The sequence below is a fragment of the Molossus molossus genome, unplaced genomic scaffold, assembly GCF_014108415.1.
Source record: "Molossus molossus isolate mMolMol1 unplaced genomic scaffold, mMolMol1.p scaffold_m16_p_8, whole genome shotgun sequence".
Classification (NCBI taxonomy): domain Eukaryota; kingdom Metazoa; phylum Chordata; class Mammalia; order Chiroptera; family Molossidae; genus Molossus; species Molossus molossus.
The window spans coordinates 1,595,210-1,622,347 of NW_023425402.1; the positions used below are offsets into that span (position 1 = coordinate 1,595,210).

Below are 27,138 nucleotides of genomic sequence, written 5' to 3' on the forward strand. Positions count from 1 at the left end.
TTAAATAAGCTGCCTCTCTTTCCACTGTTTATTATTAATGTACAAAATATACAAAACCAAAAGAAAAAAATACTCATCCTTAAATCCATTGTGGCTCTAACCCAAGATCCTGCACAAAACCCAACCAGTCCACTGTTTTCACAGAAAACAACTGATGCTGAGACGGGAAGAAGGCTAGGCAAGGGCCAGTTGTGTTGAGTGTACCCAGTCAGGCGCCTGGCAGGGACTCAGGTGGCCTCAGTCCAGCAAGGTCCCAGGTGGGGACAGGAAGTGTGCCAACTTCCAAGGTGCATGTAGTGTGACTGTTGGGCCCAGCATACCAGGCTTCAGTTCATGAAAAGCTGGTCTCACTGAAGTGTTTCCAGCATGAGCTACATACGCAAGACAGACCCCCAGCACCAGCTGAACCGGCACTGGACGCCACCATGAGCTCGCATCACAGCCTGGAGCCAGGATGCAGACCAGTGCTCTCAGGAGGCTGCAGCTTCACTTGAGAAAGGACTCAGAATGTGTCCAGCCTGTGTCAGGGGAGGAGTGGGGAGCCCTCTCAGTGCAGTGGGGTATCCGATACCCCTTTACTGTCTTCCCCACCCCACGAGGAACAGTGGACTTGGCTGGGATGGTTTCATAAGTGCAGCAGATCCCAGAGTCAGCTCTGCACGGGGAGGACCCGAGGACCCAGGCTCTCCAGGACAACCAGTCTTGGCTTTAAAGGTGATACTGGAAAGGGGCTGGGGTTCCAGGGCAACCTCCTCGCAAAGTGAAGCCAGCGAGTCTCCTCGTGAGTAGTCAGGGCACAGTGTGTCCAGTCCTCCTCCCAGACCAGGGGAGTTGATATCAGTGCGCACCAGTGATCAGAAAACCCCGGAACATGAGCAGGTGGGGACTGAGGGCCGGCTCCTCCTCAGCTGGGGACGGGACAAATGGGCCTCACAGAAGCCATAACAGTGTGGGGAGGGCAGGCAGGGCCTTAGGGCAGGGGGGGCCCATTGACCCCTGGGTGGTAGAAGGCACAGCTGTTCTCATAGCGGCAGTTGCCCTTCATCATAAAGTGTCGGCAAACGGGGCGGTTTGACATGTCTGGAAAAGATGGTGGAGCAGTTAGCTAGGAAATGGCTAGGAGGGACTGCTACCCTCACCCACCCCCAAGACCACGAGTCCTGAGAACTGTCTGTCAGAGGTAGAGCCTTGGGGGCTGGGGGAAGGGCAAAGGATAGCAACAGCGATGCATGCTGGGAACAGGTGACCACATGTTCTGCCTAGCATACCCAGGGCAGTGACACTCCCCAGAACCGTGTGTGGTGCAACAAATGCCACACAGGGGGCAGGGATCATCCTCACCTCCTCCATGGCTGTGGCCTCCATCGTGCCCTCGGTGGCCCCCTCCTCCGTGGCCAGGGCCATCATGGCCTCGGTGCTCATGAGGAGGTGGCCCTCGATGGTCATGGCCTCGGTGACCAGGGACATCATGAGGCCGGTGGCCATGGGGTCCCCCATGTCCAGGACCTTCATGGGGCCGATGTCCCCCATTTCCACCCATGCTCCCTCCAGGACCTTCATGAGGACGATGACTACTGCCACTGCCCATGCCACCACCAGGGCCTTCGTGGGGACGATGTCCACCGCCTCCAATCATGCCCCCACCAGGGCCCCCTCGTCCATTTGGGGGTCCTCCTCCAGAGCGACCTCCTCTGGCCCCTCGAAATGGAGGAGGAGGAGGAGGCTCATTTCCTCCACGGCCACCACGACCTCTATGGTATGGTCCAGGTCCTGGACCCCCCCGCATTGGGCCACCTCTCATGGGGTCACCAGGGCCATCCCAGAAGGGATCACCTCCCCGGGGAGGGGGTGGAGGACCCAAGAGACGTGGACCCACTGGCCCACCTGGGCCCCCAGGGCCTCCATGGGGACCTGTTAGGAAGAGAGGAAGAGAGAAAATGTCAGCTACCTGGCACACTCAGGGACTGTACCCCGCCTTGGTCAATCCTACACTACTACCAGGGCCAAGTTAAGCAGAGAAGCCCATTCCAAAATCTCACTCACCACCTACCTGGCACAGGTCCCCCAGGGCCAGGGGGGAAGTGCTGCATTCCTTTGGGGCCCCCGGGGCCTCCTTGAGGGAAACCATTGGCTATTGGACCAGGGCCTAAGAGTCCATGAGGCACTGTTAATGAAAAAAGGAGTCAAAAAGTCAGAAAGAGGACTCTAGAAGAGTAACATACCTTCTCAGTTAAGTGTGCCCAACTGATCCTTTAAGACCAACCTGGCCAAGCAATGCTCTCTGGGTCTAGCCCCAACCCCATGTCTGACCCCCGCTTCCCCAACACCACGCTGGCTTCCTCCCCAGCCCCCCGCAGGCTTCTTCCCCAGCCCCCCGCTTCCCCAACCCCACGCTGGCTTCCTCCCCAGCCCCCCGCTTCCCCAACCCCACGCTGGCTTCCTCCCCAGCCCCCCGCTTCCCCAACCCCACGCTGGCTTCCTCCCCAGCCCCCCGCTTCCCCAACCCCACGCTGGCTTCCTCCCCAGCCCCCCGATTCCCCAACCCCATGCAGGCTTCCTCCCCAGCCGAGCTGGCCCCCATGGTTACCCAGCATCTGCTTGATCTTGTCCGAGTAGTCCGGTTGCTTCAGCAGCTCCTCTGAGGGGTGACTATTTGGGCTGCCCTGTGAGGCAAGGTCAACAGAGAACGGTGCTCAGCAGAGAAGGGGAGAGCCAAGCAGAGGTGAGGGGGAGACGAGAGGACTCGGATAAAGAGAAGGGGGGTTCAGACAAAGTGGGAAAGAGGAAGGAGGCTGTACCATGATAGAGGTGAGGATCTCCTGGACGTTGATCCCGCCTCCTCCAGGACCCTGGGGGCTCTTCCCAGCACCCATGCTCCCCATGAGGTTGGCCAGAACGGGGGGCAGCTTGGAGCCACCTGCCCCGTCAGGTGAGCCACCGGCCTCCCCAGGCTCCAGAGTCTCAACATACGGGGTCTCATCCATGGAACACTCCTGAAAGCAGAGCAGACAGTGAGGACAGCTACAGAGGGAAGGAGCCTCACGAGCTGCCATCACCCCTCACAGCCCGTCAGTGCACTCACCTCGTCTAGGGGGATGAGCTTCGGGGGCACAGGCTCGTAGGGCTCGGGGTCAGGCTCGTGAGGGCTAGCAGGACGCCACAGGTGGAGCAAAAAAGAGTGACGGTCAAATTATTTATTCAGGCCCTGGAATTTCTTCCTGACCTCCCCCCTCTCCATCATCACCCCAGCGCATGCCCCTCAGGAGCCCACGCACTGCCACCCCCGCACGAGCCCCTCTGCTCACCTTTCCTTGTTCAGGAACAGCTCCTGAAGGATCCCTTTCTCCCGCTCAGCCTGGATGTACCGTTCCTGGCTGTTGCTTCCAGGGGTGACAAGAGGTGAGGGCAGAACCAGGGGCCGGGGGCACACCCATGGCACCTTCTCTTCCATGTTGTCATGGCTCAGGCGCCGGGCCGTTTCAAATGCATGTCGATCTGACAGTATCTCTCGCTTCGCAGCCTCGCCAAAGTCCTTGATCTTATTCACATTTACTAATGACAAGGAGGAATAAAGCAAGAGAGAAAGTAAGCATAACCATGTCCTTTTAAAAATCTCAGTACCTATTATGCAGACATTTTGACTTCTAACCTCTTTCAGTTTCATCCAGTTCAAAATAGAAATACTCCCTCAGCCTGCCCTCCTCAGGCCACGTCACGGTTTTCCTCTTCCGGCCTTTCCGGGTCAGCTGGCTGGGGTCGCCAGGACTCTCCACTGGCTTCGCATCCAGAGCTCCTGGCTCCAAAGCAGCTGTAAGCAGGAGAGGTTTCAGACCCAGGTCCTTCCTCTTAGAAAAGCCCCAAACCCGGACCAGTTTCTGGCTTACCTGTCTCCAGGAGCTCTGGGACTTCCACAGGGGGAACCGGGGTCCCGGGGCGGTCTGTGTCCATAGCCTCAGGAGGTGCTGGCTCTGGGGAAGAAGGTTTGGCTGTGCTTGGTTCTGTGCCTGTTTTCCCTTCAAATGGGCTTGGCTATTATAAAAGAAAAAGAAGTCAGTGAGCTGACAGAAAAGCCAAGGTCAAGGCAAGGCAGTTAGTCCAGGGTCCTAGGCAGGATCCAAGAGTTCATATGAAGATCTATGTCCAACGCTGCCCACGGTCACCAGTCTACATTTCAGACAAACCCCTCTTGCCTTCCCCAACTCTGAGCTGCTGGGCCCTTTCTTTTTTGCAAAATGTTTTTATTGCTTTAAGAGAGAGAAGAGAGAAACATCGATCAGCTGCCTCCTGCACGCCCCCCACTGGGGATTGAGCCTGAAGCCTGGGCATGTGCCCTGACCAGGAATCAAACTGTGACCTCTAGGTGCACGGGACTACGCTTAACCACTGAGCCACACAGGCCAGGGCGTTGGGCCCTTCCTTTGACTTCACCTTTACACACCGTCACTGACACCTACTACCCAGGGCCCATACCTTGGCAGCTGTAGGCGACAGCACTTTTTTCTTCTTCTTAATTTTGATGCCTGGAACAGGGGCTGAATTGAGCGCGTCCAGGAAGCCTAGGCCCTCCATAGCTACAAGAAGAAAAAGCGTAAATGGAACCATCACACCTCCTTTACAATCCTAGTCCTATAGATAAAAGTCTGGGCAGAAAAATAGGTCAGTGGAGACATTGCCACAATTTGGGACACACTAAACTCATGGTGACCAGGAAGCACATGCACCATAAATTCCTGGTACAACTCTCTTTCTAGTAAAGGTAGGCAAGCTGTGGTTTGGGGTGTGAATTAGAGCTCAGGTGACTGATAAGCCAGCGCTGAAGACATGACAGGTGACCCCCCAGATGGAAGAGCCCCTAACCAGTCACCGAAGAGCACACCTCCCACCTCATCTCTGAAGTCACTCCTAAGTCATCCTATGAAGCAAGATTTCAGAGGTGCAGAAATTAAGACACCAAGAAATCAGCCATGGCCGGTTTGGCTCAGTGTTAAGAGTGTCAGCCCGCGAACCAAGGGTCCCAGGTTCGATTCCAGCCAAGGGCACGTACCTCAACTGCAGTTCATCCCTGGCCCCTATTGGGGCCATGTGGGTGGCAACCACTTGAGGTGTCTCTCTCACATTCGTGTTTCCCTCTCTCTCCCACCCTGTCTGAAGATAAACATAAAAATATATCTTCGGGTGACGATTAAAAAAATAAGAATAAATAAAAACCAAGAAATCAAAGGAAAAAGGAGAAAAATATTACAGAGAAGGAACCCCCTCACACACATCCATCCCATGGAATTTTGTTTCCAATCAGCCCGCTGCCCACTTTGGACTCACGCTGTGGCGGGATGATCTTCACTTTGATCTCCTTGGTAGCATTGGGTGTGGTGTTGAGTGGCTTGTACTTCTTCTCTGCATGGGGTGCAGGGTCTCCTGGGGCAGCTGCTGAGCTGTTGGAAGAGGAACTGTCAAAAACACTGCCATTTGGCCCTTCCTTCTGTGCCCTCAGCCCACTCCGAAGCCCAGCACTCGGCCAGACCTCTGACGCTTGAGCGGGATGGGCTTCAGGTTGTATTTGTCAGAAACCAGCACTGCGCTGGCGTTCTTCTTCACAGGCACCAAAGACGGGGTCTCCAGCTCCAATCCTGGGGAAGAGACACAGTGTGGGGTTAAACTCACACCCCACCTTCTTGACTTTTTTGTTGTTATACTGATTTTAGAGCGAGGAAGAGAGAGAAACATCAATTGGCTACCTCCTGCATGCCCCCTACTTGGGATCAAGCCTGCAACCCGGGCATGTACCCTGACTGGGAATCGAACCAGCAACCTTTCGGTAGATGGGACAGTGCCCAACTGAGCCACACTGGCCAGGGCCACCTTCTTGACTTTTCCTCTCGGTTCATCTAGCCTTGTATAACCCCTCGAGCTTCATCCACTAGTCTTTGTCTTTTTGCATATCATAAGCCAGTGATTCCGCCATAGGCCCTGGGTGTGCACATGCTCACAGACCCTCTTGGGGCCAGACAACAGCCTCACCTGTGGAGCGGAACTTGGCATGACTGGGCGCTGTGGTTCGAAGAGACTTGGGCTTCTCCTTCTTCTTTTCTGGGGCCTCCTCGGCCCGGGGCTCAGCCTTCACCTCAGTTAAAGGTCGCTCAGGAGGGGTAGTTCGACCCTTTCCCTCTTCTTTCCGTTTTTTCTTATCTTTCTCTGTTGTAAAAAAATACTATATTTAGATAAAAAGAAAGACTGCCAGGCAGAGGTGAGGCAGGCTGAGCACACCGAAGGCCACGCCCCAGGGGAAACACAAATACAGGGGTCAGGACGCAGGAGCTTACCAGCTGGCTGGGTGCTACTCTGGGAACGGATGACAGCCATCCAGTCACTAACGAGGACTGAGGCCAATTTCCGGAGCTCTGCAGGTGACGGAAAGAGAAAATACCTCAGTAACTTGAAATATTACTCTTCTAGTAACGGGAAAGAGACCTGTGAGCATCTATTACTGAGCATGCTCTAAAACTCCACCAGTGCACATACACACAGGGTGTGCGACAGTAGGCGTGCAGTCGTGAGTAGGTGGAAGCTTGTTCTTGTATTATTCTTTAATTATTGTATTATTTGTAAACCTACTTTTGTCTACCCCTGTATATATCCTGTAATTGTTACAACAACCTAAAAATGTCTATATTTTTAAAAAGAATAGTTTATTGACTTTTTTAGAGAGAGAAGGGAGAACAGAGAAACACAGATGTTTGATCAGCTGCCTCCTGTACGCCCCTCCTGGGGATTGAGCCCACAACCTGGGCATGTGCCCTGGCCGGGAAAAAAACCAGGAACCTCTCAGTGCATGGATCAATGCCCAATCAACTGAGCCACACCAGCCAGAGCAACAACCTGAAGATGTTTACTCTCCCTCCACAGACAAAGAAGCACAGAGATTAGTCACAAAACTAGAAAGTGGCAGAATGAGCCCAATATCTATGGCTCTTCTCCTTCTGTTAAATTAAAATCAGGAGAAAGGTAGGCAGAGTTCAAGTATCTGAAGGGATACGAGATTCTAAAATATGCAGCATTGTTCTGTGTTGTCCTAAAGGCAAACTCAATGCAAAGTTTCAAGGAAGCTCATTTAGATCCATCTTACAAAAGACTTTCTTGGCAACCTTTTTTCTAGAACGCTGCTAGTGATAATGGTTTTTTAAAAATCAATTAAGTATAGCAAGGGTGAAAAAAGCTTAAAAACAGACCACTTTAGCGTTGTGGTTTATCCAAAGAAAAAAAAAAAGTCAGAGCATTTTGAAGAACAGAATTTGTTTGTAAATAATGGAAAAAATACCTTTGTAGCCCTCTCTTTTGTAGGCAAATTACCTACAGCATCTCTCTTCTTGCCAACATTTCCACTTACAGACTCATTTAATAATGAGATTGTCATGGAACATTGAAACCTAACTTTTCAAAATGGTAACGCAACTGGCAATTCTGTATCTAAGGCAAGGTGAATCCCAATGCATCACCAATGCAGGAACACCCTAAAACCTTTTGGAGCAATTGACACTATGGTCCAGTGACTTCACTATAGTCGATAAGGAAAGAACAAATTTCAGTATCCAAAGGACAAGTAAGAATAATAATTAAATCTATATTCAAGTCCAGCTGGTGAGGCTCAGTAGTTGAGCATCGACCCATGCATCAGGAGGTCGCCTGTTCGATTCCCAGTCAGGGCACATGTCCAGGCTGTGGGCCCAATACCCAGTGGGGACAATCGATGTTCTCTCTCATCGATGTTTCTGTCTCTTTCTCCCTTTCCCTTCCTTTCTCTCTATGAACAATAAAGGAAAAAATTTTTTTAAAAATCTATATTCAAAGAAGGCAGCACAGCTGAGCCAGCTGGAAACAGGGACAATGTACCTGCCAGGGAAGGGGCAAAAGATGGGCAGTGACTGAATGGGCTCTTCTGGGATATATATTAAACTACAAGTTATTATTAAAGATACCCTGAGATGTCACGAAAGTTAGGGGCCCTGGCCAGTGTGGCTCCGATGGTTGAGCATCATCTCATGCATCAAAAGGTCACCAGTTCAATTCCCAGGTAGGGCACATGCTCGGGTTGCAGGCTCAATCCCCAGTAGGGGGCATACAGGAGGCAGCCAATTGGTGTTTCTCTCCCCCCTCCCCCGTTCTTACTCACTAAAGTCAATAAAAACATATTTTCTAAAAAAAAGAATTGAAAGTTAGGGAATGTTTTTCACCTAAACAATACTGGGAGTTAAATCCTTTATCTTTTTGTTGTTGTTGTTCAGATAGAGTGGGAGGGAGAGAGAGGAAGAGAGAGAGAGAAACATCGATGTGAAAGGGACACATCGAGTGGCTGCCACCCACACGACCAACCAGGGCCGGCGACAAACTGCAACCGAGGTACGCGTGCCTTAGCAGGAACCGAACCTGGGTCTCTCCGGACCGCAGGCCAACGCTCCAACCGCTGAGCCAAACCGGCCAGGGCCCTTTATCTTTTTTTTAATTGTTGACAGCATTACAGGTGTCCGCCCCCTCCACCCAGCCCCTGCACCATCCATGGCCTTCCCCACACTACTGTCTATATCCATGGGCTATGCATATATGCATATAAGTTATCTTGTTAATCTCTTCCAGTGCCCCCTCAACGCTCTCCCCTGTGAGATCTGCAATCTGTTCCAGGCATCCACGCCTCTGGACCTATTTCGTCAGTTTATTTTGTTATTAGATTCCACATACAAATGAGATAATGTGATATTTGTTTCTCTCTGACTTACTTTGCTTAGCATAATAAATCCTTTAACTTAGAAAAGGTTACCAGTATTTTCTCATATAACAAAAGAAACTTCAGAAAGGCTGATCCAGGCCTAGATGTTGCCTCAATGGAAAAAAATCCTCTTTCCAAAAGGGCCTAGTACACACTCCCTTTAGACCAAGAGTACCATGACCAAACTCTGCCAGAATATGACTCACTTGCGGGACACCAGGGTCCTGTGCTCCTAACTTATGTTGTGGGTGTCAAGTCTTCGGGTATTGAGCCCTTGGGTACAAACTCTTTTTTTTCTCTGAAGAAAAGGTTATGATTTTCTGGAGCCAGGCTCTATCTTCAAGCCAGAACTGTATGGCCATGGCCAGGAGCTCCAAAACCTTTTGTCTTAGAAAAGAGAACCTGTTGCTTTGAAAGCTATGATATACTCCAGGAGCTGGGATTCTGCCCCTGCTCTACAGAAAGGTGTTAAATGATAGAACTATTACATCTCCTGTTAGGAAAATAGACACTGAAGATCCCAGAATACGCTATATTTATATAGAAAAAGAGAAGTCGATGATAAGACATTCTACGATGACACTTTTTCCCCCCCAAAATTTTAAGTGTATGACTTTTACACCAAGAGTTCTTAAGCCCTGGCTGGTTTGGCTCAGTGGTTAGAGCGTTGGTTTGCAGTCTAGAGACCTGGGTTCGGTTCCCGCTAAGGGCACGTACCTCGGTTGCAGTTTGTCCCCAGCCCTGATTGGTTGTGCGGGTGGCAACCACTTGATGTGTCTCTTTCGTGTCAATGTTTCTCTCTCTCTCTCTCTCTCTCTCTCTCTCTCTCCCTCCCACTCTATCTGAATAAAAAATGGAAAAATGTCCTTGGGAAAGGATGAAAAAAAAAGAAAAGAAAAAAGCCTCTAGTTAAAACATGGTACCTTATTTTACTCTCAATAGTAGATAAATGAACAAATCCCATTTGAAACTGAGACCAGGAGAGAAGGGACAGGTTAAAGGAACTAAATTTTTAAAAGAAAGAGAATAGCAAGGTGAGGTAGAAGAGCAAGGAAGTGCACGGATGGGAACAGACACAAAGGGAGCTACGTGGAAGCAATGAGGAGCCCCAGACAGGACCACTGGCCCCTACCTTCATCCTCACTCGATTTGCTCAGCTGCTTCACCAGTTTGGCTGTGTTGTTCTATGAAAGACGGGGAGCAGCAGAAAAGTAAATGCCAGGACAGTAGGACTACTCAGAACTAACCCCCAAACTCACTCACAATCTCTTATAGTTAGTCCTTTAATAGTGACTGACACTGATACTGTACCTTTTACAAAACCTTTGCGGGCATAGACTTATTTAATCCTTAGAACAATCCAGTTAGGTAGGTACAATTATTCCCATTCTATAGATGGAAAAAACTGAGGCTCAGGTATATGGAGTGCCCCAACCACACGCCTTTATTAAAGGAGATAAATTTGAACCAAGTTTTCTGATTCCAAATTCCTATTTTTCCTACCATTCTACCTCACAGGCAGGCCCAAGATCACAGCTACCTCAGTTAGCACAAGTTTTTCATCTGTAGAGCTAAACCAAAGAAGATGCACTGGGGTGGTAAAGACCAAAGGTACCTGCTTGAGATGGTCCACGGTGAGTGGTAGGTGCTGCAGGGTCAACAGAATTTGCTGCAACAGAGGAATGTTGTTGGTTGTCTTTGAATATGTCAACCAATTGTTAAGAAGCTTGTAGCCACCAACGTCAATAAACCTGTAGGCAGATAGGAGGAGAATCTGATGCCCTTTCTGGATTTTGGAAGGACCACAACCCACACTCCTAGATCCCCATCCACAACCCAGAAAGCCCATGACTCATCTCCCCCGCCTTCTAACTACATCTTCTCACCCCAGCTGCCCAGAGCCCCACTTACTTGACCAATACTTCTGGTGACCGGGTCTGCAGGAGAATGTTCAAGTAGGTGCATCGACTCACCATCTTCCGTGCTTCCTTCATCAGACTGTGGGAAAGGATCAGGTTAGGAAGGGGGCAGTCAGTTCTTCCAGCAACAGAACCTCTGACCTATACCCCTGATAACTTGGGACTTGGCTACATAGTAGGAAAGTCACATGAGCCTCTAGGAGGATGGACAAGAACTGGGGAGACACCAAATCTCTGAGCCAGGAGGTGAGCATCATAGCTTCCCTAACACACAGGAAACATCCGATTCTGCTTGCAAGTGAAGAGCCCAGCCCTCAACAGTCTGCTCAGGACTGGCTTAGCCATTTGCTTCCCCTGAGAAACCCGAGGATCCGGAAGGAAAATGACAGTTTGGGGATGTGAAATGTGACCCAAAACAGAACCAAGAATTCTGTCACCTGGCTCCCCACTTCCTTCCAAAAGGTGACTCCCTTGAGACTGTGGATATCCAAATATCTAATTCCATTATAGCCAGGAACCAAGAGATCACCTTTTCCTATCACTTATTCTAAATGACTGCATTTCAATCTCATCCCACTGACCGCCCTCCTCTCCAGGAACAGCCAGTCCTGCCTGCATTAGTTATGACATACAATAGCCTCCGCTCTCGGTGAACCATAAAAGGACAGACTCACCTGAAGATCTTGGAAATCCCATCCACACTCTTGACTTCCCCATCTCGGTTAAGGAAGCTATCCAGGCCCTTGAGCAGCTCTTTGGGGTCTATGGGACCTGAACCCATGATCGAGGTTTCTAAGATGAGGACAAAACAAACCCACAGAATGAATGGGGGCAAGAACAGTGCCAGTATGCCCTCTAATAAATTACACTTCTACATTTGGCAAAATACAGTAACTAATTGTTCAACTTATGTTCAACTACACTCACCATTTTCAAGAAAAATCATTAGACCATTGTCAGCACTGAGAAAATAGTCCTGGCGGGTCAGGCATGGCTACTACACGACTGACTGGGAACAGTCCAGCTGCAGGACGGGAGCAGCACACCTTTCTGTCCCCTCCCAGGACAGCTGGACTTCATTAGATAGTATTAGAGCCGAGATTCACATTCCTGTAATAAAGTGTTCAATTCTCCAAGGTATATTTGCTTATTGTAAAGTCCTATCTCTCCTCTATTGCTGGTTTGTAAAAAAACAAACCTGTGACTTGATAGGAAGTGGGCCAATCTTGGATGTTGAGCTAAATGTCTCCTAAGAGTAGTCAATTCCTTTTTATCTTAGCCCTCGAAGAGTCCTAATCACAGGTGGCAGGATATTACTGCTTGCACCAGCTGACAATTAGCTATAGTAATAGGTGATAAAACAGAACTTTTCCCCTGGGAAGGTGTGGACAGCTCCCAGAAATGGAGACATATGGATGCAAAGGAAATCAAGCAAGTTCTCCTAAACCTTAAATAGAATGTCACTTATTAACCAAACAAGCACAAGTTTTTGTTTCAAAGTTAAGAGCAAGACTGGTTTGTGGTCTCAAAAGCAAAGATGCAAACCTGACCCCTTATTGCTACCCACCGCCCACCAAATCATATGACTATTCTAGATCCCTAAGGCCTGAAATTAGAAACCATGGAGCCAAAAAGAATGGAAAAAAGGTGGAAGCTGGATAAATGCCATTACATTTTAAGTAGTTAATTTAGACCAGGTTAGAAAAAGAGTTAGTTAAAAGTTAAATTGCTGACATGAGACAGAAGTGTGAAGCAATCTCTAGGCCAGAAACCAAGTTCATGAGTCTCTAAGAATCAATATGGTTCTGATTGGTATTTTTATCCACAACGTCTCAAAACACCTCTGAGAACCAAAAAAGAAAGCCACTTCAATGATACCTGCATTTAGGAAATCAAGAGAACACACTGGGTAGGAAGCGGGCAAAGAGGAACCCCCTCGTGTACTACTAGTGCAGTTAACAGACACGATCCCAACAGAAGTGTGGGAAAATCAAGGTTTTACAAAGATGACTGTATCTTGTGCAGAAAAGAGAAGTTTTCTTATAATGTAAATTAGTCTTTAGGCAAAAACAAACAAATAAATAAGCAAACAACCACAATAATTTCAACCTTTAAGTCTTCCCCCAAGAAAGGTCAGTAAGTTTCTAAATACATAGGTCCTAGCAACCTAGGCAAGAAAAGGCAGAAGCAGGGAGCAGAGGAGGCTGGTTCTGGAGGTCATAAACTGTGGGCTGAATACTGGGAGAGCAGTTGAGGTGAGAAATGCTGAGAGGAGAGCAAATCTGGGTTAACTGTGTGGTGCCTACCCCCCTGGAAACTCCACAAGGACAGGTAGAACCTGAAGTCAAGGCAGAGGAAAAAACATTCAAGTAGAATACCAGAGAAGATTAGGAGCACCGGACCAAATCCACTGAACTGTGGTGATTATTACCGAGACAGACACAGGGATGAAGGAATTCCCCCCATGTAATAAGATACTATATAATATATAAACACTATTAAGAGATATATAGATACAGTGAAGGGAGATATAAAACAGATTTCCCATCTATTGGAGACTGGAAAAACAATGAACAAATCCAAATAACACATATCAGCAACCAAGATAAACACAATTTGACAAAAAAGCCTTCAGTTAAACTAACATCACTTCAAACCAGCCCTCCCTAAACTCAGCCAACCCCACCAACTCAAACCCAGAGGTGAACATACATTCCCTTGGAGAACTCCCTCTTACATATCCAGCTATCCGCCAAGTCAAGAGGCTCGCTACCCCTACTTCCTTCAGAAACTCAAAAAACTATCACCTGAGCTCAAATATTCCTTAAGAGGGTGGGAATCGAGCCCTGGCCAGTTTGGCTCACCGGTTAGAGCGTCGGCCCGCAGACCAGAGTCTGGGGTTCGGTTCCCGCTAAAGGCACGTACCTCAGTTGCAGTTTGTCCCCAGCCCTGGTGGGGTCGTGTGAGTGGCAACCATGTGGCTCTCTCACTTTGATGTTTCTCTCTTTCTCTCTTCATCCCTCTCTCCCTCCCACTCTATCTGAAGATAAATGCAAAAATGTCCTTGGGTGAGGATTTAAAAAAAAAAAAAAGAGAGGGTGGGAATCGAGAGAGATCAATTAGTACAAAGCTAACCTCTGTTTCGTGCCTTCTGCTGGGAACAGGACCCAGGGACTTTTTCATTCGCATTCGTATCAAGCAAGAATAACTAGTCAAGAGAAACTAAGAGACAAAGCAGAAGAAATGTTAGATATTCATTCCCCCCATTATATTTTGGAAATACAATGAACAAGACTAAATTTTGTCTCACAAGCACCAATCTTGTGATTAAAAGGTGAGTTTTTCTCATGATGGCTTTCCTAGTGGAAAACTAGCTTTCACCCATCTAAAATTAAGAACCCCAAGTGTCTTTTGAAGTCAGTACATTTGGAAAGAAGTTCCAAGGCACTCAAGTGGGAATGAATAAAGAGCCTAAATTCCTGGCACAGGCCTAGAGCAGAAAAGGCAAATGAGCCGACCAGAGGAAGAGCAGTGACCAAGCCCCATAACATTACCCAGTCAGAACTTGGAGCCTGCAATGGAAGCCTGAGGAAGCTTTCTGGAACCAAAAATAATCCAGCACATGATACATTTTAATTTCCCTGAAGGACATACAGAAGCGGGGTGGGCTGCGAAGCAAGCCCCGGCCTGTCTCCACCTCGTCCTTCGCTGTTGCTTTCCTCCTGGATGTCGCAGGCAGAGACCTCCACCACTGACACAGGCACTGGGAAGTTTGATACTGTTCTTACTAGAGATACAATTAAAAAGTCCAGAAATGACATCAACTGCTGCCTCCAAAATGAATTATACTCGAGGGTTAATAAAATAGAGTGAAAAATATTTAGCTTGGCTAAAGTTATTCCATACCCATCACCAATGAACAGAACTGGATTAGTTTGGGATAAACTTCTATGCAAGTCAGAGTCCTTTTTAAAACAATCACAGTACTCGTCTAAGTTTACCTTAACTTAGAGGCTTCAGCATTTCTGGAAATGAAATTGCTTTGTGCCTAACCCCTTACATTCCCCTTCCTTTCTTCAGTGTTTGAGGCATTTCCTAGCATGACTCAACAGTGGACTGAAGTATGTCTCAGGTGATTCGCAAGGTTGTACCTTTCTTCTAAGTAGTAAGCCCCAATCCTCTCAGTCATTTTGTAAACCTGGTACATGAGCTCCCCAAAAGCTTATTTGTACAATCACCACACCCACCCCATCCTAACAGGTAAGGATCCCAGAACAGAACTCTGGCCATAAACTGCAAGGATCAGGTTCTCTGGAAGGATCTGGTTTCCCTAGAAGACTTTGTTTCCCATCTCTCATGTTAATGAAGATTTTATTAATCCCCTGCTCACTAGAGATCAGGAAACCCACTGGGCAGAATGTCCAGCTCCCAAGGAAGGTATGCTGCAGAGGCACATGGCAAACTGCTTAAAAGATAAAAAAACTTGTGGTCAATAGACATGTGGAAGACATGTCCCTCCCATCCAATCCAGTTTAATAATTTGAGAATTCACACCCAGTAGAAAATTAGCCCTGAAGTCTCACCCAAGTCACCAAGAAGTTGTACAAAACGGCTTTCCAATTCTGCCTAGAACCTCCATGATTCAATGCAGGAATTGAAAAAAGTAAAGTATATGGAGAGTCTGATAAAGATTTGACTTTGAAAAAGTAGAAAGGGACAGGACACCAATCCTGCCCTCAGGTAGGGCATGGCTTCCCAACATGCACCAACTGCTACAGCACTGCACGAGTTCAAAGATGAAGACATTACTTTCCCATTGTTTTTAAGGAATTTCTTTTACATGGTAAGAAAAAAATTCAAAAAAGGTGGCTCTTGGGAAAAAAGAAATGAAGGCTGTGAAATGTTTGCTTACCAGAAACCGTGGCTTGACTCCCCCTGCCTTGTTTACAACTGCTGCCTCCTTTCCTAAGATTCACTTCTCATCCCAGTACCAAAGTACAGGAGCTGAGCAACCGGAGAACGTGATACAGCACTGAGCAGTTTACCCCAAACCGAGGTGGGAATAAGGTGATTGAGAAGAAACTCCTCAAGTACCCACTCTCCCCGACTCTCATTATACAAAGCGACCAAATGCAGGACCAAGGACTGGTTCCTGAGCAGAAATGGCATATTTCAGTGTCATTAGGCCCCATTTGTCTGAAGTTACTTTCACAAGCCCTTGTGTCTTTCTCCAGTATGCCCAACACACATATATACACACACACAAGCTCACACACACTCCCCTGAAAAGGCTCCCAGTCTTTTAGCTGTTTTAACTGGTTTTCTACCCCTGGCAACTGAAATGGGGAAAACTTCCAAGCAGTTGTGATGAGTGAAAGGTGAAAATAAAAGCATCAGGCTCTCATTGTTAAAAACTAGAGCTGCCCAAAGGGATGAACTGCTTTAAGACCTAATTTCTGTAAGCTGTTTTCCTTTTAAGATAAAGGCTATAAAAGATAATATTCTAAAGAAAATAAAATGTCTTTTCCTGGCTGCGTGCACAGGGAGTCCAGAAAGCATATGCTCAGGGGCGGAGTTTCAAGAGGGTGGAGAGGAAGAAAGTGGATTACATCACCTTTCAATGATGCTCCTCCCCCTTGACCAAGTTTCTAGGGCGGCCCTAGGCTCTGGATTGCAAAAGGGGAAGAAAAACAACAAAGAGGCAGGGACGCCATTTTGTAAAGAAAATTTTAAAAAGCGATTCCAGCCCTGCCGGTAGATAGTTACGTTAGAAAAACACGGTTTTTTTTTTGGTTAAAAAAAAAGAAAAAACAGCCCTCCATCCAGAAGTCTTTGACCTATTTTTTGAGTTAAGAGCGTTGTGAAAATAAAGCAATTAAAATATAAAAAATAACAATTTTCTGCGGGGGATTGAATTTGCAATTGAGGTTCAACCTACCATCGACCACCGCCCCCCCCCCCCCAACAAAGGGAAAGGGGGAGGACTTGGACCCCTCTCAACAAATAGGCTTGAGGTAGGACAAAAATGGGAGACACAACCTGCAACACTGCTTGGAAGACAAAAGGACAAGTCGCCATATTGAAGCAGGGAAGAAAAAAAAGAATCCTTTTAACGACACAAATCTTTTAGAAAGCTAGCATTCAATTGCACTAAATGGCTTTTAAAATTATACTCCTGAATTCCACATTTCCCAACCTTTCCACCCTCTATTCCCATCAAAAAGTATCAAATTAAAATGCTAACCTTTTGCTTTTAAATAACTTATGCAATCTGCAACAATTACAAACATTTACTTTCCCAACTATTATCTTGTATGTACTGGCACTAAGATATTTTGTCCTGAATTAAGTGTCTTGCAATCTTTATTCCTAGATTGCCACCTCCTTTAACCAGACAAATATACCCCAAGCATATTACATTAAAATTGAGAGGATTTAACAATCTCAAATCATAGCCAGCTCTGTGCCCATCTCCTTACCCTGCAATCTTTATGTACAGATTGCTTATTAGTCTGGCAAATTGAAAGGCGCCCTGCTCGTCTCACACACAAAGAAGTGGGACTTCTGAGCCACAAGATCCACCATCTTTTGTATGTGAGCTCATTAACCCTTTTGAAGACTGCTGCTCAAGGGAGGAAGGTAACCATTCCTCCTTATAAAAAGCAAACTTATCGCTTTGGCAGTCTAGAAACTGGCTGGATTACGAAGGGTTAACCATCAAAATCCTCACTTGCTGGCCCTCCCTCCACGCTCTCCTTGCCTGCAGCAGGACAGGGAAGAGGTAAGTGGTAGGGGAGAGAATAAGACTGTTTAGACCCAAAGGCCCCTTTTAATGGAGATTAAGTGACCGGCTTGGTCCTTTCTCCAGCTATTTTGTTCTATGGTCTCATTTCTTCCTCTCATTATTTTTGGTTTCACAAAGGGAAACGTCGATTTCTTGTTGCAAGGCTCGTTTTTGAAAATTCGACACTTACTATCCAATTTTTTTGCGACGTCAGCACCTCGGGCTCAGGGGGGGAGGGGATTAAAATTTTGGAGAAAAAAATAAAACCACCAACCAGGACCCAAAACTCTTATTTGGGGGGCCTCATTGGATGAAAAAATCTCTTAAAAAAAAAAACAAAGGCCAACTCAGTATTCATTCCCCCCCCCACCCAACTCCATTTAGGGAGGGGGGGTCGTAGAAAAAGTTCTGAGTGGATTCAAAAAAGTAAACGCTGGATAAGTGATTCTGGGGGGGTTTGGGAAGGGAGGGTGGTTGATTATTTTTGAAGTTATGTGGTGACGGTCCTTCGGCCACAGATTTCAAGTCCCAAGCAGCGTGGGCTGGTGGGGTGGGCAAGATAGGCGGGAAGGGGCAGAAGACACAAGTGGTTGGGCTGGTGGCTGCTGTTTTCCCTTTCCCCCCGCTCAGGATCCTTTCAAGGGTTCAGATGTTGATGCGGCTTCTTATTTCCTCGTGGCCGGCCTGTCTTTCTCCGAGAAAATTCAAACCTGGGATAAAAGGAACACAAGGGAGAAAGATGTAATCAGTGCGGGCTGCTCTTAAAACACACCCCAAATTATCACTTTGTTGTCCCAAACACCTCCATGTCCAATCCGGCAATTTACGGAAGCTATGGCTCTCAAATAAACCCATGCCAAGTCCGTTTCCCAGCCCAACGCTCAGTAAAATTTTTAACCTCTAACCGACAAATTACCGGAACTTACCTCTAAACGAACCCGAGAATGGCGGCTATGCGCTCGGGCGGAGTCTTTTATACCCGGACGCCACCCAACGCGTCCAAACGTGCTAGTGCGTTTCCCTTGTCGCGAGATGTTGTGCGCGAGGTGTGAATACATTGGCTAACCCGAAAGACAAGTCGCTAGCTGATTGGCTATCCTTCCTTCGCCTTCGCTCAGCCCACGCCCCTCTCCCCGCCACCCTCGGCACCCTTTTCCGCCTCCTTCCTGAGGAGGTTGGAAGCGCGTGCGCGTGACCAGAGAACCTAGCACCACCCTTTCCTCTGCCTTCACGACTTCCGGCCTCGAAAACATTTCTCACTCTGGGTTGGCGGAACGGGGTCGGCGCATGCGTACTGTGGCAACCTCGATCAAAATCGCCTTTAAAATTGCTTAAAAGGCAAATTCGAAGTATGAGATCTAAGAGTCGTGGCGACTGGTTCATCAAAAACTCAATTTTGAGGCCGAATTCCACTGTGACGCAGTTGAAATTGGCTTCTCTCCGTGGCCCGCCCCTTTCTCGCTTCCGTCCTGACGCAAGTGCGTGGCTGCCCCGCCGCACTGCGGGCTTGTCCTTGGCTCTGCCCTAGGCAGTTTCGGAGAGCGTGCGCAGTCGCTTTCCCGGCCGCGCCGGTGCGAGCCTACGTGAAGATGGCGGCGTCCGTGTTGAGTACGCTGCTGAGGCGCCTTCCCAGTCTTCCCTCCTTCAGGGGTGCCTACGGAGTTCAGGTAACTCCTGGGAGCACATTTTGCACAACCACGGCGTAGGCGCACCTTCTCCAGGCTGTCGCTCCACTGTGGGAACCGGGAGGACACTCTTCCTGGTGCTTATGCCTCTGCTTTCCACCCAACTTCGCTCCCACCACTCTTCCCCCTTCCCCTCACCCTCCTTAAATTTCTGTGCATTTTTAAAATCCTCACCCGAAGATATGTTTATTGGTTTTTTTAGAAGAAGGGAGAGAGAATGAGAAATACCAACCGGTTGTCTCCCGCACATGCCCCTGGCCGAGGGTGGAACCCGCAGGCTGGTGTGCCCTACCAGGAATCCAACCAGCAGCCCTTTGGTTTATAGAGGATGCCCCAGCCAACCGAGCCACCACGGCTCCGTGCATGTTTTAATCCCCAGCTGAGGGCAAAGAGCCAGGGTTAGATTTCATCCTCTTTTCAAGGTGTCATCTTGGCTAAATAGGTGAGGAATGCCCGCCCCAACACACACACCTCATGCACAACCAACTCTTTATGCAGATAGTGTCTAAATCTGAGATGCCCTGGAGTGTCCCTGGTTTCAGGGGCACTAACTTTTACCAGCCCTGCTGTCTGCGGGTAAAACCAGGATACATTCTCTCGCTGGTGACCAAAGCCCTCAATCTCACTAAATCAATTTATTATCAGAGCCTACCTGAAAGTTTAACTCAGTCCTTTTGATTGAGGTTTCCCTCCAGCCTCATGTACTCACCATCCTGAAGGTTCTTGGTAGGGCAGGGCACGTTTTTGTTTTTGTTTTTTGGTGGGGCAGAGTGAGATAGGAAGTCTTACTCAACTGCCACTCCCTAAAGTGGGACTGAAGAGTGGTGACGGGGTCACTACAGAGTTAATGACAGGCCTGGTAGCTTTAAAACTAGCGTTAGGACTCAGGTTTGTTCTTCCCTATGGCATGTTGACCTTCAGCTTTTTATAAAGCTGGGCAACTCAGTGATGCTGGATTGGATTGAGTTGGAGACTCACCTTCCCTTCCCTGCCACACATCTTACTTTCAAAGAGCTAGACAATGATGACTAGTAAAAGGGCTGACTACCTAGGCCCCTTCTCTGCAACCTCTCCATCCCCAGCCGCCTTGCTCCCATCAGGCTCCAGTCAAAGAGCTAGACATCCTCTCTCTTCCTTTCTTCACCCTTTTCCCTCCACTAGACTCGGTTCATCCCCCAAAAGCATAAACATCTTATGTGTGCCAATTTTTTAAGTTCTCTCAAATAAGATTGCCTCTCAGTCACCTGTACTAGTTAACCTCTAACATTAGTTTTTTTCAGAACCCCCCACCCCAGGTGGATATAGGAAGAGTGGTTGTTGATGATGTCAATTTAACCGCAACAAATATGATACCTTTCATATATATTCTTGCTATAGTCTATTAACACAGTGGGTATGCACTTACTCCTCTTTTCCCTGAGGTGTCAGCAGCAAAACATGTGGGTTCCTTTAAATTCATTTTTTTATTTTCACCCTTCTTTTATAGGTTCCCCTCCTAACTTATTGCACTGAAGCCCCCCTTGAGGAGGATTCTTCATCCCCAGTGCTCATTTCCCCTTATGAGAATGAACCCTGGAAATATCTGGACTCAGAAGGTACCTCTGAGGAAGGGAGGGTGATGTGAGATCTGAAATAAATGGACAGAGATACTTCCTCCACCCTAACTTTTGTGGTCTTTTATTTCAGAATACCAGACCCGCTATGGTTCTCGCCCCGTCTGGGCTGACTACCGTCGGAACCACAAAGGTGGAATACCGCCACAGCAGACTCGAAAGATGTGTATTGTGAGTTTCTGAGAGTGGCACATGGGTGGGTTGTGAAGTGGGGATGGAGACCATAGTGACAGTGGCAGCAGCACTTCTGACAGGGCTTGGAACATTGTCACCTGCCAATTTCTTCTCTCCACAGCGTAAAAATAAAGTTGCTGGGAATCCCTGCCCTATCTGCCGGGATCACAAGCTGCACGTCGACTTTAGGGTAAGGAGAATCTTTTCTCCAGGATGAGGATTTGGAGCCTTTATGCATTGCTAAAGAGATTGTCATAGAGGCCCCACTCTTCAGATCCCAGTACTCCTACACTCTATTTTGCACTGGCTTCCTGGCACTGTAAATACATCTCTCTAATCTTTTGCGCTCTGCTACAGATTATAGTAAAAGACTTCATCCCTTCCTTATGAAATTGACAGGCTAAATTGGCAGGAAAGAAAAATGCCCGTTTCTAATGGGGGAGCAATGCCCAAACATTGGTTTATAATCATCACAATTATTAGTAAGTAGATTGGGCTAGTTTTTTTCTGAGATTTTTATTTCCTGGTCATAATGATGTTTGGTGGCATGCTGAGACTTGCAGCTGTAGGGCAACTACATGAAGCAAGGTATAGAGACTTCTTTTTTTTTTTTTTTCCTTTATTGATTTTAGAGAGAGAGGAAGTGAGACGGAGAGAGCAGTAGAAACATTGATGAGAGAGATCATCAATTGGCCGCCTCCTGCATGCCTCCCACTGGGCGTGTGCCCTGACCGGGAATCCAGCCAGCAACCTCTTGGTACATGGGTCGATGCTCAACCACTGCACACCCGCTGGACTAGAGACTTTTTTGAAAAACCTTCATTTCGAGGACAGCACTTGCTCTTTATAGAATTCAAAAACCCTATAAAACTGTAAATGGGAAATGCTCTTCTGAGCTTGCAGTGAAGTAGTAGATCAGAGGCTGAATTGTTAGTCATTAGGGAAGATGAAAGGCATTCGTGTATCAGTCAGTGGGTGAGGATCTGACTGTTCTCAGGCCCTTCTAACACCCTTCTAGAATAGGTAACTTCTCAACTTCAACTGTGTGCAATTGGTTAATAAAAAGGTATGATCAATGTTATCCAGTTTATAATCTCATAAAAAGGGAGGGCGAAAGAATACAAATGTAATAGTGTGGGTGATTCTGCCTGCTATTCCGACTCCACAAGTGTACCTGCTTTTTCCTTGGGTCTCACTTCCTGTGATTAACTTGCTAGCTGAGAGTCATTCTACATAAGTAGCTTCAATTTTTTTTTTTTCTTTTTATCCTCACTCGACATTTTTTGATATTTTGTTCAGATAGAGTGGGAGGGAGAGAGAGAGAGAGTAACATCGACATGAAAGGGACACATCAAGTAGTTGCCACCCGCACAACCCAATCAGGGCCAGGGACAAACCACAACCAAGGTACGCGCCCTTAGTGGGAACCGAACCCAGGTCTCTCTGGACCGCAGGCCGACGCTCTAACCGCTGAGCAAAACTGGCCAGGGCAGTAACTTTAAAATTGATCTGAGTAAATACATACACTATGTACAGCATGCTATTATATGCCTTAATCACCATACATGCCTATTACAGCATATATTTTCTGGGTGATGTCAAGGATTGCCGGCTGACTCGAGAATTTTTTGCCTGAGTGCTGATTTTAGAACTTAACCCCGGGAGAACAGAATTCTGTGTGAATCTCAGTGACAACGTGTAGGATGTGCATGTGAAATGGTTGGAGGACCAGGAAGGGGGAAATGTTTGATGGAGTTTTCACGAATGTGTTCAGTACAGTGATGAGGCTGAAACTAGGACATGAAAGAGGGCAGCATCTGGAGAGGTGGGGGTTAAGGTAATCTGTGTGAGTGTGTAGGGATTGTGCACTTCAAGTCTCTAAAGATTTTCCTGCTCTCCCCCCACTCCTTTCTCCACCACTTTCCCCACAGAACGTGAAGCTCTTGGAACAGTTTGTCTGCGCCCACACGGGTATCATCTTTCACGCTCCATACACAGGTTAGGCTGTCATCCCTGACTCCACCAGAAGAGCTTTTCCTGGGAGCACTTCTCATTTACTCAGTCAAGCAACAGACATTTATTTGGTGGCTCTTACCATGGCATAAAAAGTGTGATTGAGTCCTGGTCAGTTTGGCTCAGCATTTAGACCGTCAGCCTGCAGACCAAAGAGTTTCAGGTTTGCCCTGGCCGGTTTGCTCAGTGGTTAGAGCGTCGGCCTGTGGTCCAGAGAGACCCAGGTTCAGTTCCCACTAAGGGCGCGTACCTCGGTTGCAGTTTGTCCCTGGCCCTGGTTGGGTTGTGCAGGTGGCAACCACTCGATGTGTCCCTTTCACGTCGATGTTTCTCCCTCTCTCTCTCCCTCCCACTCTATCTGAACAAAAAATGGAAAAATGTCCTTGAGTGAGGATTAAAAAAAAAAAGAGTTTCAGGTTTGATTCTAGTCAAGGGCACATACCTCAGTTCTTTTTGGTCCCAGGCCCTGGTTGGGGTCATGTGGGAGGCAGCCAATCAATGTGTGTCTCTCATATCGATGTTTCTCATTCTCCCTCTCTCTCCCTCCCGCTCTATTTCAAGATAAATGGGAAAATATCCCCAGGTGAAGATTTTTAAAAAAAGTGTGATTGAAGTTTTTGGAAATCTTAGCTTAATGGGGATACTTACATGCTAAAATAGTTACAGGTGGACAAAAGATACAGACAAGTGCCATTGTAAGCAAACCTAAATGTAGTTCTTGAAAGATGAATGGTGGTGATTATTTCCTTTAAGGTTCTTTGCTTTCTTCAAAATATGTTTTTATTTATTTTCTTTTTTATCCTCACCCGAGGACATTTTCCATTTTTTGTTCAGGAAGAGTGGGAGGGAGAGAGAGAGAGAAACATCGATGTGAAAGGGACACATCGAGTGGCTGCCACCCGCATGACCAACCAGGGCCGGGGACAAACTGCAACCGAGGTACACGCCCCTAGTGGGAACCGAACCCGGGTCTCTTTGGACCGCAGGCCGATGCTCTAACTGCTGAGCAAAACTGGCCAGGACTAAAATATATTTTTAATTGATTTGTGGAGAGGGAGAAAGGGAGCTCTTTGGTGTTGCTCAGTGGATAGAGCGTCAGCCTCTGTAGCAAAGGGTTTCAGGTTCCATTCCAGATCAAGGGTGCATACCTGGGTTGCGGATTCGATTCCTGGCCGGATTGGGGCATGTGTGGGAGGCAGCCAATCGATGTGTCTCTCTTACATCAGTGTTTCTTTCTGTCTCTTCTCCCATATCTCTCTGTCTTTCTCCCCCCTCCCCTTCCTTTCATTCTATAATAAATGGGAAAAAATGTTTTCAGGTGAGGATTAACAAAAAAATTTAATAAATAGAGAGGAAGGGAGGGGGATAGAGAGACAAACATCAACGTGAGATTGGCTGCCTCCTGCACGTCCCCTACTGGGAATGGAGCCTGTAACCTGGGCACATGCCCTGATGGGGAATCGAACCAGCAACCTTTTGGTGCTTGGGATGATGCTACCCAACCAGCTGAGCTACACAGGCCAGAGCAGGGCTCTTCCCTTTCACAAAAGGCTTTCTCATAAATTGATCATCCGGTAAATTCTTTTATGCTGTTGACAATTCAGTTAGATTTCCCAAATTTAGAATTGTAAGCTTAACAATTCAAGGTTATATCTATTTTCTAACTATAGTCACAGGCTAAATCTGGCTCACTCCTGTGTCCATTTGTTTTCATAGTGGCTACGATGGCAAAGTTGAGTAGCTGAGACAAAGACACCAGGATCCACAACGCTTAATATATATGGCCCTATATAGAAACATTTTGCCAGTGTCTGCTAAAGAAAGATAAATTTACAAAGAGTAATCTGAATTTACCATTTTGGGGGTGGCAGCATGATTAGTGGAATTTCATTTGTCAAGGGGTTTTAAAAAGTAGTTTTAAACTTCTGTCAAGCTGTAAAAATCTCAAGAGACCATTTTGCTACTCAGATTGCCTGCCCCAGATATGAAATCCTTTCTTCCTTTATTGAATTTTTCTCTGGATTATCCTACTCAGTTAAGCGCACTTGCCCTTTGAATTGTGTTCTATTTCCTGTTTTGGAGCCTTTACCATTAAATAGCTTCTCTTTCTCTTTCTTTTTATCCTCACCTGAGGACATTTTTGCATTCATCTTCAGATAGAGCGAGAGGGAGAGAGGGAGGAAGAGAGAGAAACATTGATATGAGAGAGAAAGACATCAACTGGCTGCCACCCACACAACTCCAACCAGGACCGGGGACAAACTGCAACCGAGGTACGGGCCCTTAGCGGAAACAGAACCCGGGTCTCTCTGGACCGTGGGCCAACGCTCTTAACCGCTAAGCCATACCGGCCAGGACTCTTTCTCTCTTTTTAAATTTTTTTTTTTTCCTTTATTGATTTTAGAGAGAGAGGAAGTGAGAGGGACAGAGAGGTAGGAGTATAAATGTGAGAGAGTGACATCAGCTGCCTCCTGCACACCCCATCCTGGGGATCGAGCTCGCAACCTGGGCATGTGTCCTGACTGGGAATTGAACCAGTGACTTCTTGGTGCATGGGATGATGTTCAATCCACTGAGACACACCAGCCGGGCTAAATTACCTCTATAGTGGCTAGACCGTTCTCTAAGTTTTTATCCCAGCTCTCAGAGATGGGGCACATGGGGAAATAGGCCCATGGAGGGGTCAGGAGAAGGGGGAGCCAGATCTTCCAAATTCAGCCCTCTCTCACCATGTAGAAGTGGTGTGTATTCTTTACTTACTGTGCCTGATAGAATGAGCACAGTTACCTTTTTTTTGTTGTTCCCGTAGGAGTCTGTATGAAGCAGCACAAGAAGTTGACCCAGGCCATCCAGAAAGCCAGGGATCACGGTGAGTGTTCTGAGAAGGGGCCCAGAGAAGTTTGTTAGACATCAAGAAGATGACTTAGGGCTAGAGGATGAATATAAGTGCTCCCACCTATCTGAGAAGTTAGTATGTATCATGTTCTTCTGTGAATCTGTCATCACTCTACTGTCTCTTATTCCCTCTCCTGAGTCTGTTACCTTGTCATTGTCCCCTTGTTCCTCCTCTTTCCTTTTTCTTCCCTCTTAAAACTATTTGTCCCAATGCCATAGCTAGATCATAGGAGGATCTTTGTATAAATTTGTGGCCTTGGGTTCCATAATACCTTCCTACAAATTAGAAAAAGGTACCCCTCCATTAGGGCAGATGCAGCTTCATAGCCCTGGTGTAGGGCTGCACAGCTTGTAGTATGTCAGCCCACACTTGCCCCCTTGGCCGGCGGCCTTTGTGCAATACACAGCATGCATAAATGTGCTCAGTGGCTGCACCTGTTCCCTTCCTCCCTTCATAGGTTATTTTCCTTCCTGTCTCACTTATTCTGAACTACTCCACCTTGCTCCCTTCCCTCACTCTCTTTTTTTTAATCCCCTAGGTCTCCTTAGTTACCACATTCCCCAGGTTGAACCTCGGGACCTTGACTTCAGTAACTCTCATGGAGCTGTGAGTGCTACTCCACCAGCTCCCACTCTGGTTTCAGGTGACCCCTGGTACCCATGGTACAGCTGGAAACCGCCACCAGAGAGAGAGCTCTCCCGCCTTCGGAGGCTGTACCAAGGCCATCTCCGAGAAGAGAGTGGGCCCCCGCCTGAGTCAGTGCGGGAGGCGCCGCTCACAGCCGGAGCCTCCATAGAGCAGGCAGGCTCCCAGAGCCCTCTGTAGAAGCTGGAGACTGGGAAGGGTGCCGAGGAACTGGAGGATAATACCTATGAATTACATAGTGGGATTCACCCTGAAGAGTGTGTGTTATGTGGCCAATGGCAGGGCCAGTGTCAGTGAAAGGACATGACTTGTTGAAAGGGATAAACATCTGAGTCTGAGGGAGGGCAGGACAGATGATTGTGGGAAATCCTACCCCGTGCGTGTAAGTGGATGTACTCGATCTTGTGTAGCCGTTGCAGACCTCTGCCAGCTCAGCATTTCCGCAATAAAGCTGTGTACCCTGTCTCTGGAGTCAGTCTGGGGGGATGGGTGCTGCTGAGGGGAGAGGAGTGGGCAGGCCGGAGCCAGCCCAACCAGTGACTCGGGACGGAAGCCACCGGGAGTGGGCAGTGGTGCCATTCTGCCTTGATCGGCTGGCTCTGTGAGGCCGTGGTTGGGGTCGCCCCGCCAGCCTCTCCCTGGGGCTAACGG

The 27,138-nt window shown here is 47.7% G+C and overlaps 2 protein-coding genes across 5 annotated transcripts; one reads left to right on the top strand and one right to left on the bottom strand.

Annotated features, from left to right (window-relative positions):
* PPP1R10 (protein phosphatase 1 regulatory subunit 10) lies at nucleotides 1-18,422 on the bottom strand. 3 transcript variants are annotated; one of them, XM_036247728.1, is made up of 20 exons: nucleotides 18,388-18,422; nucleotides 13,813-18,171; nucleotides 11,352-11,469; nucleotides 10,670-10,756; nucleotides 10,374-10,509; nucleotides 9,891-9,942; nucleotides 6,321-6,398; nucleotides 6,019-6,192; nucleotides 5,522-5,627; nucleotides 5,320-5,432; nucleotides 4,471-4,571; nucleotides 3,885-4,029; nucleotides 3,650-3,808; nucleotides 3,306-3,552; nucleotides 3,083-3,146; nucleotides 2,799-2,993; nucleotides 2,588-2,663; nucleotides 2,051-2,164; nucleotides 1,342-1,911; nucleotides 1-1,080 (listed from the first exon to the last, which is right to left on the bottom strand). In XM_036247728.1, exons 3-20 carry the CDS (start codon nucleotides 11,456-11,458, stop codon nucleotides 971-973), a joined length of 2,634 nt encoding a protein of 877 aa, XP_036103621.1. In that variant the 5' UTR covers nucleotides 11,459-11,469; nucleotides 13,813-18,171; nucleotides 18,388-18,422; the 3' UTR covers nucleotides 1-970. The 3 variants fall into 3 exon arrangements, with proteins under 3 accessions (XP_036103621.1, XP_036103620.1, XP_036103619.1); XM_036247727.1 differs by having other exon boundaries at nucleotides 17,652-18,396; XM_036247726.1 differs by having other exon boundaries at nucleotides 13,813-18,396.
* A 368-nt stretch (nucleotides 18,423-18,790) lies between these two features.
* MRPS18B (mitochondrial ribosomal protein S18B) lies at nucleotides 18,791-26,944 on the top strand. 2 transcript variants are annotated; one of them, XM_036247735.1, is made up of 7 exons: nucleotides 18,791-19,128; nucleotides 20,633-20,741; nucleotides 20,833-20,930; nucleotides 21,055-21,123; nucleotides 22,865-22,931; nucleotides 25,756-25,815; nucleotides 26,486-26,944. In XM_036247735.1, exons 1-7 carry the CDS (start codon nucleotides 19,051-19,053, stop codon nucleotides 26,665-26,667), a joined length of 663 nt encoding a protein of 220 aa, XP_036103628.1. In that variant the 5' UTR covers nucleotides 18,791-19,050; the 3' UTR covers nucleotides 26,668-26,944. The 2 variants fall into 2 exon arrangements, with proteins under 2 accessions (XP_036103628.1, XP_036103627.1); XM_036247734.1 differs by having other exon boundaries at nucleotides 18,796-19,128; nucleotides 26,381-26,944.
* The last annotated feature ends 194 nt before the right edge of the window (nucleotides 26,945-27,138 follow it).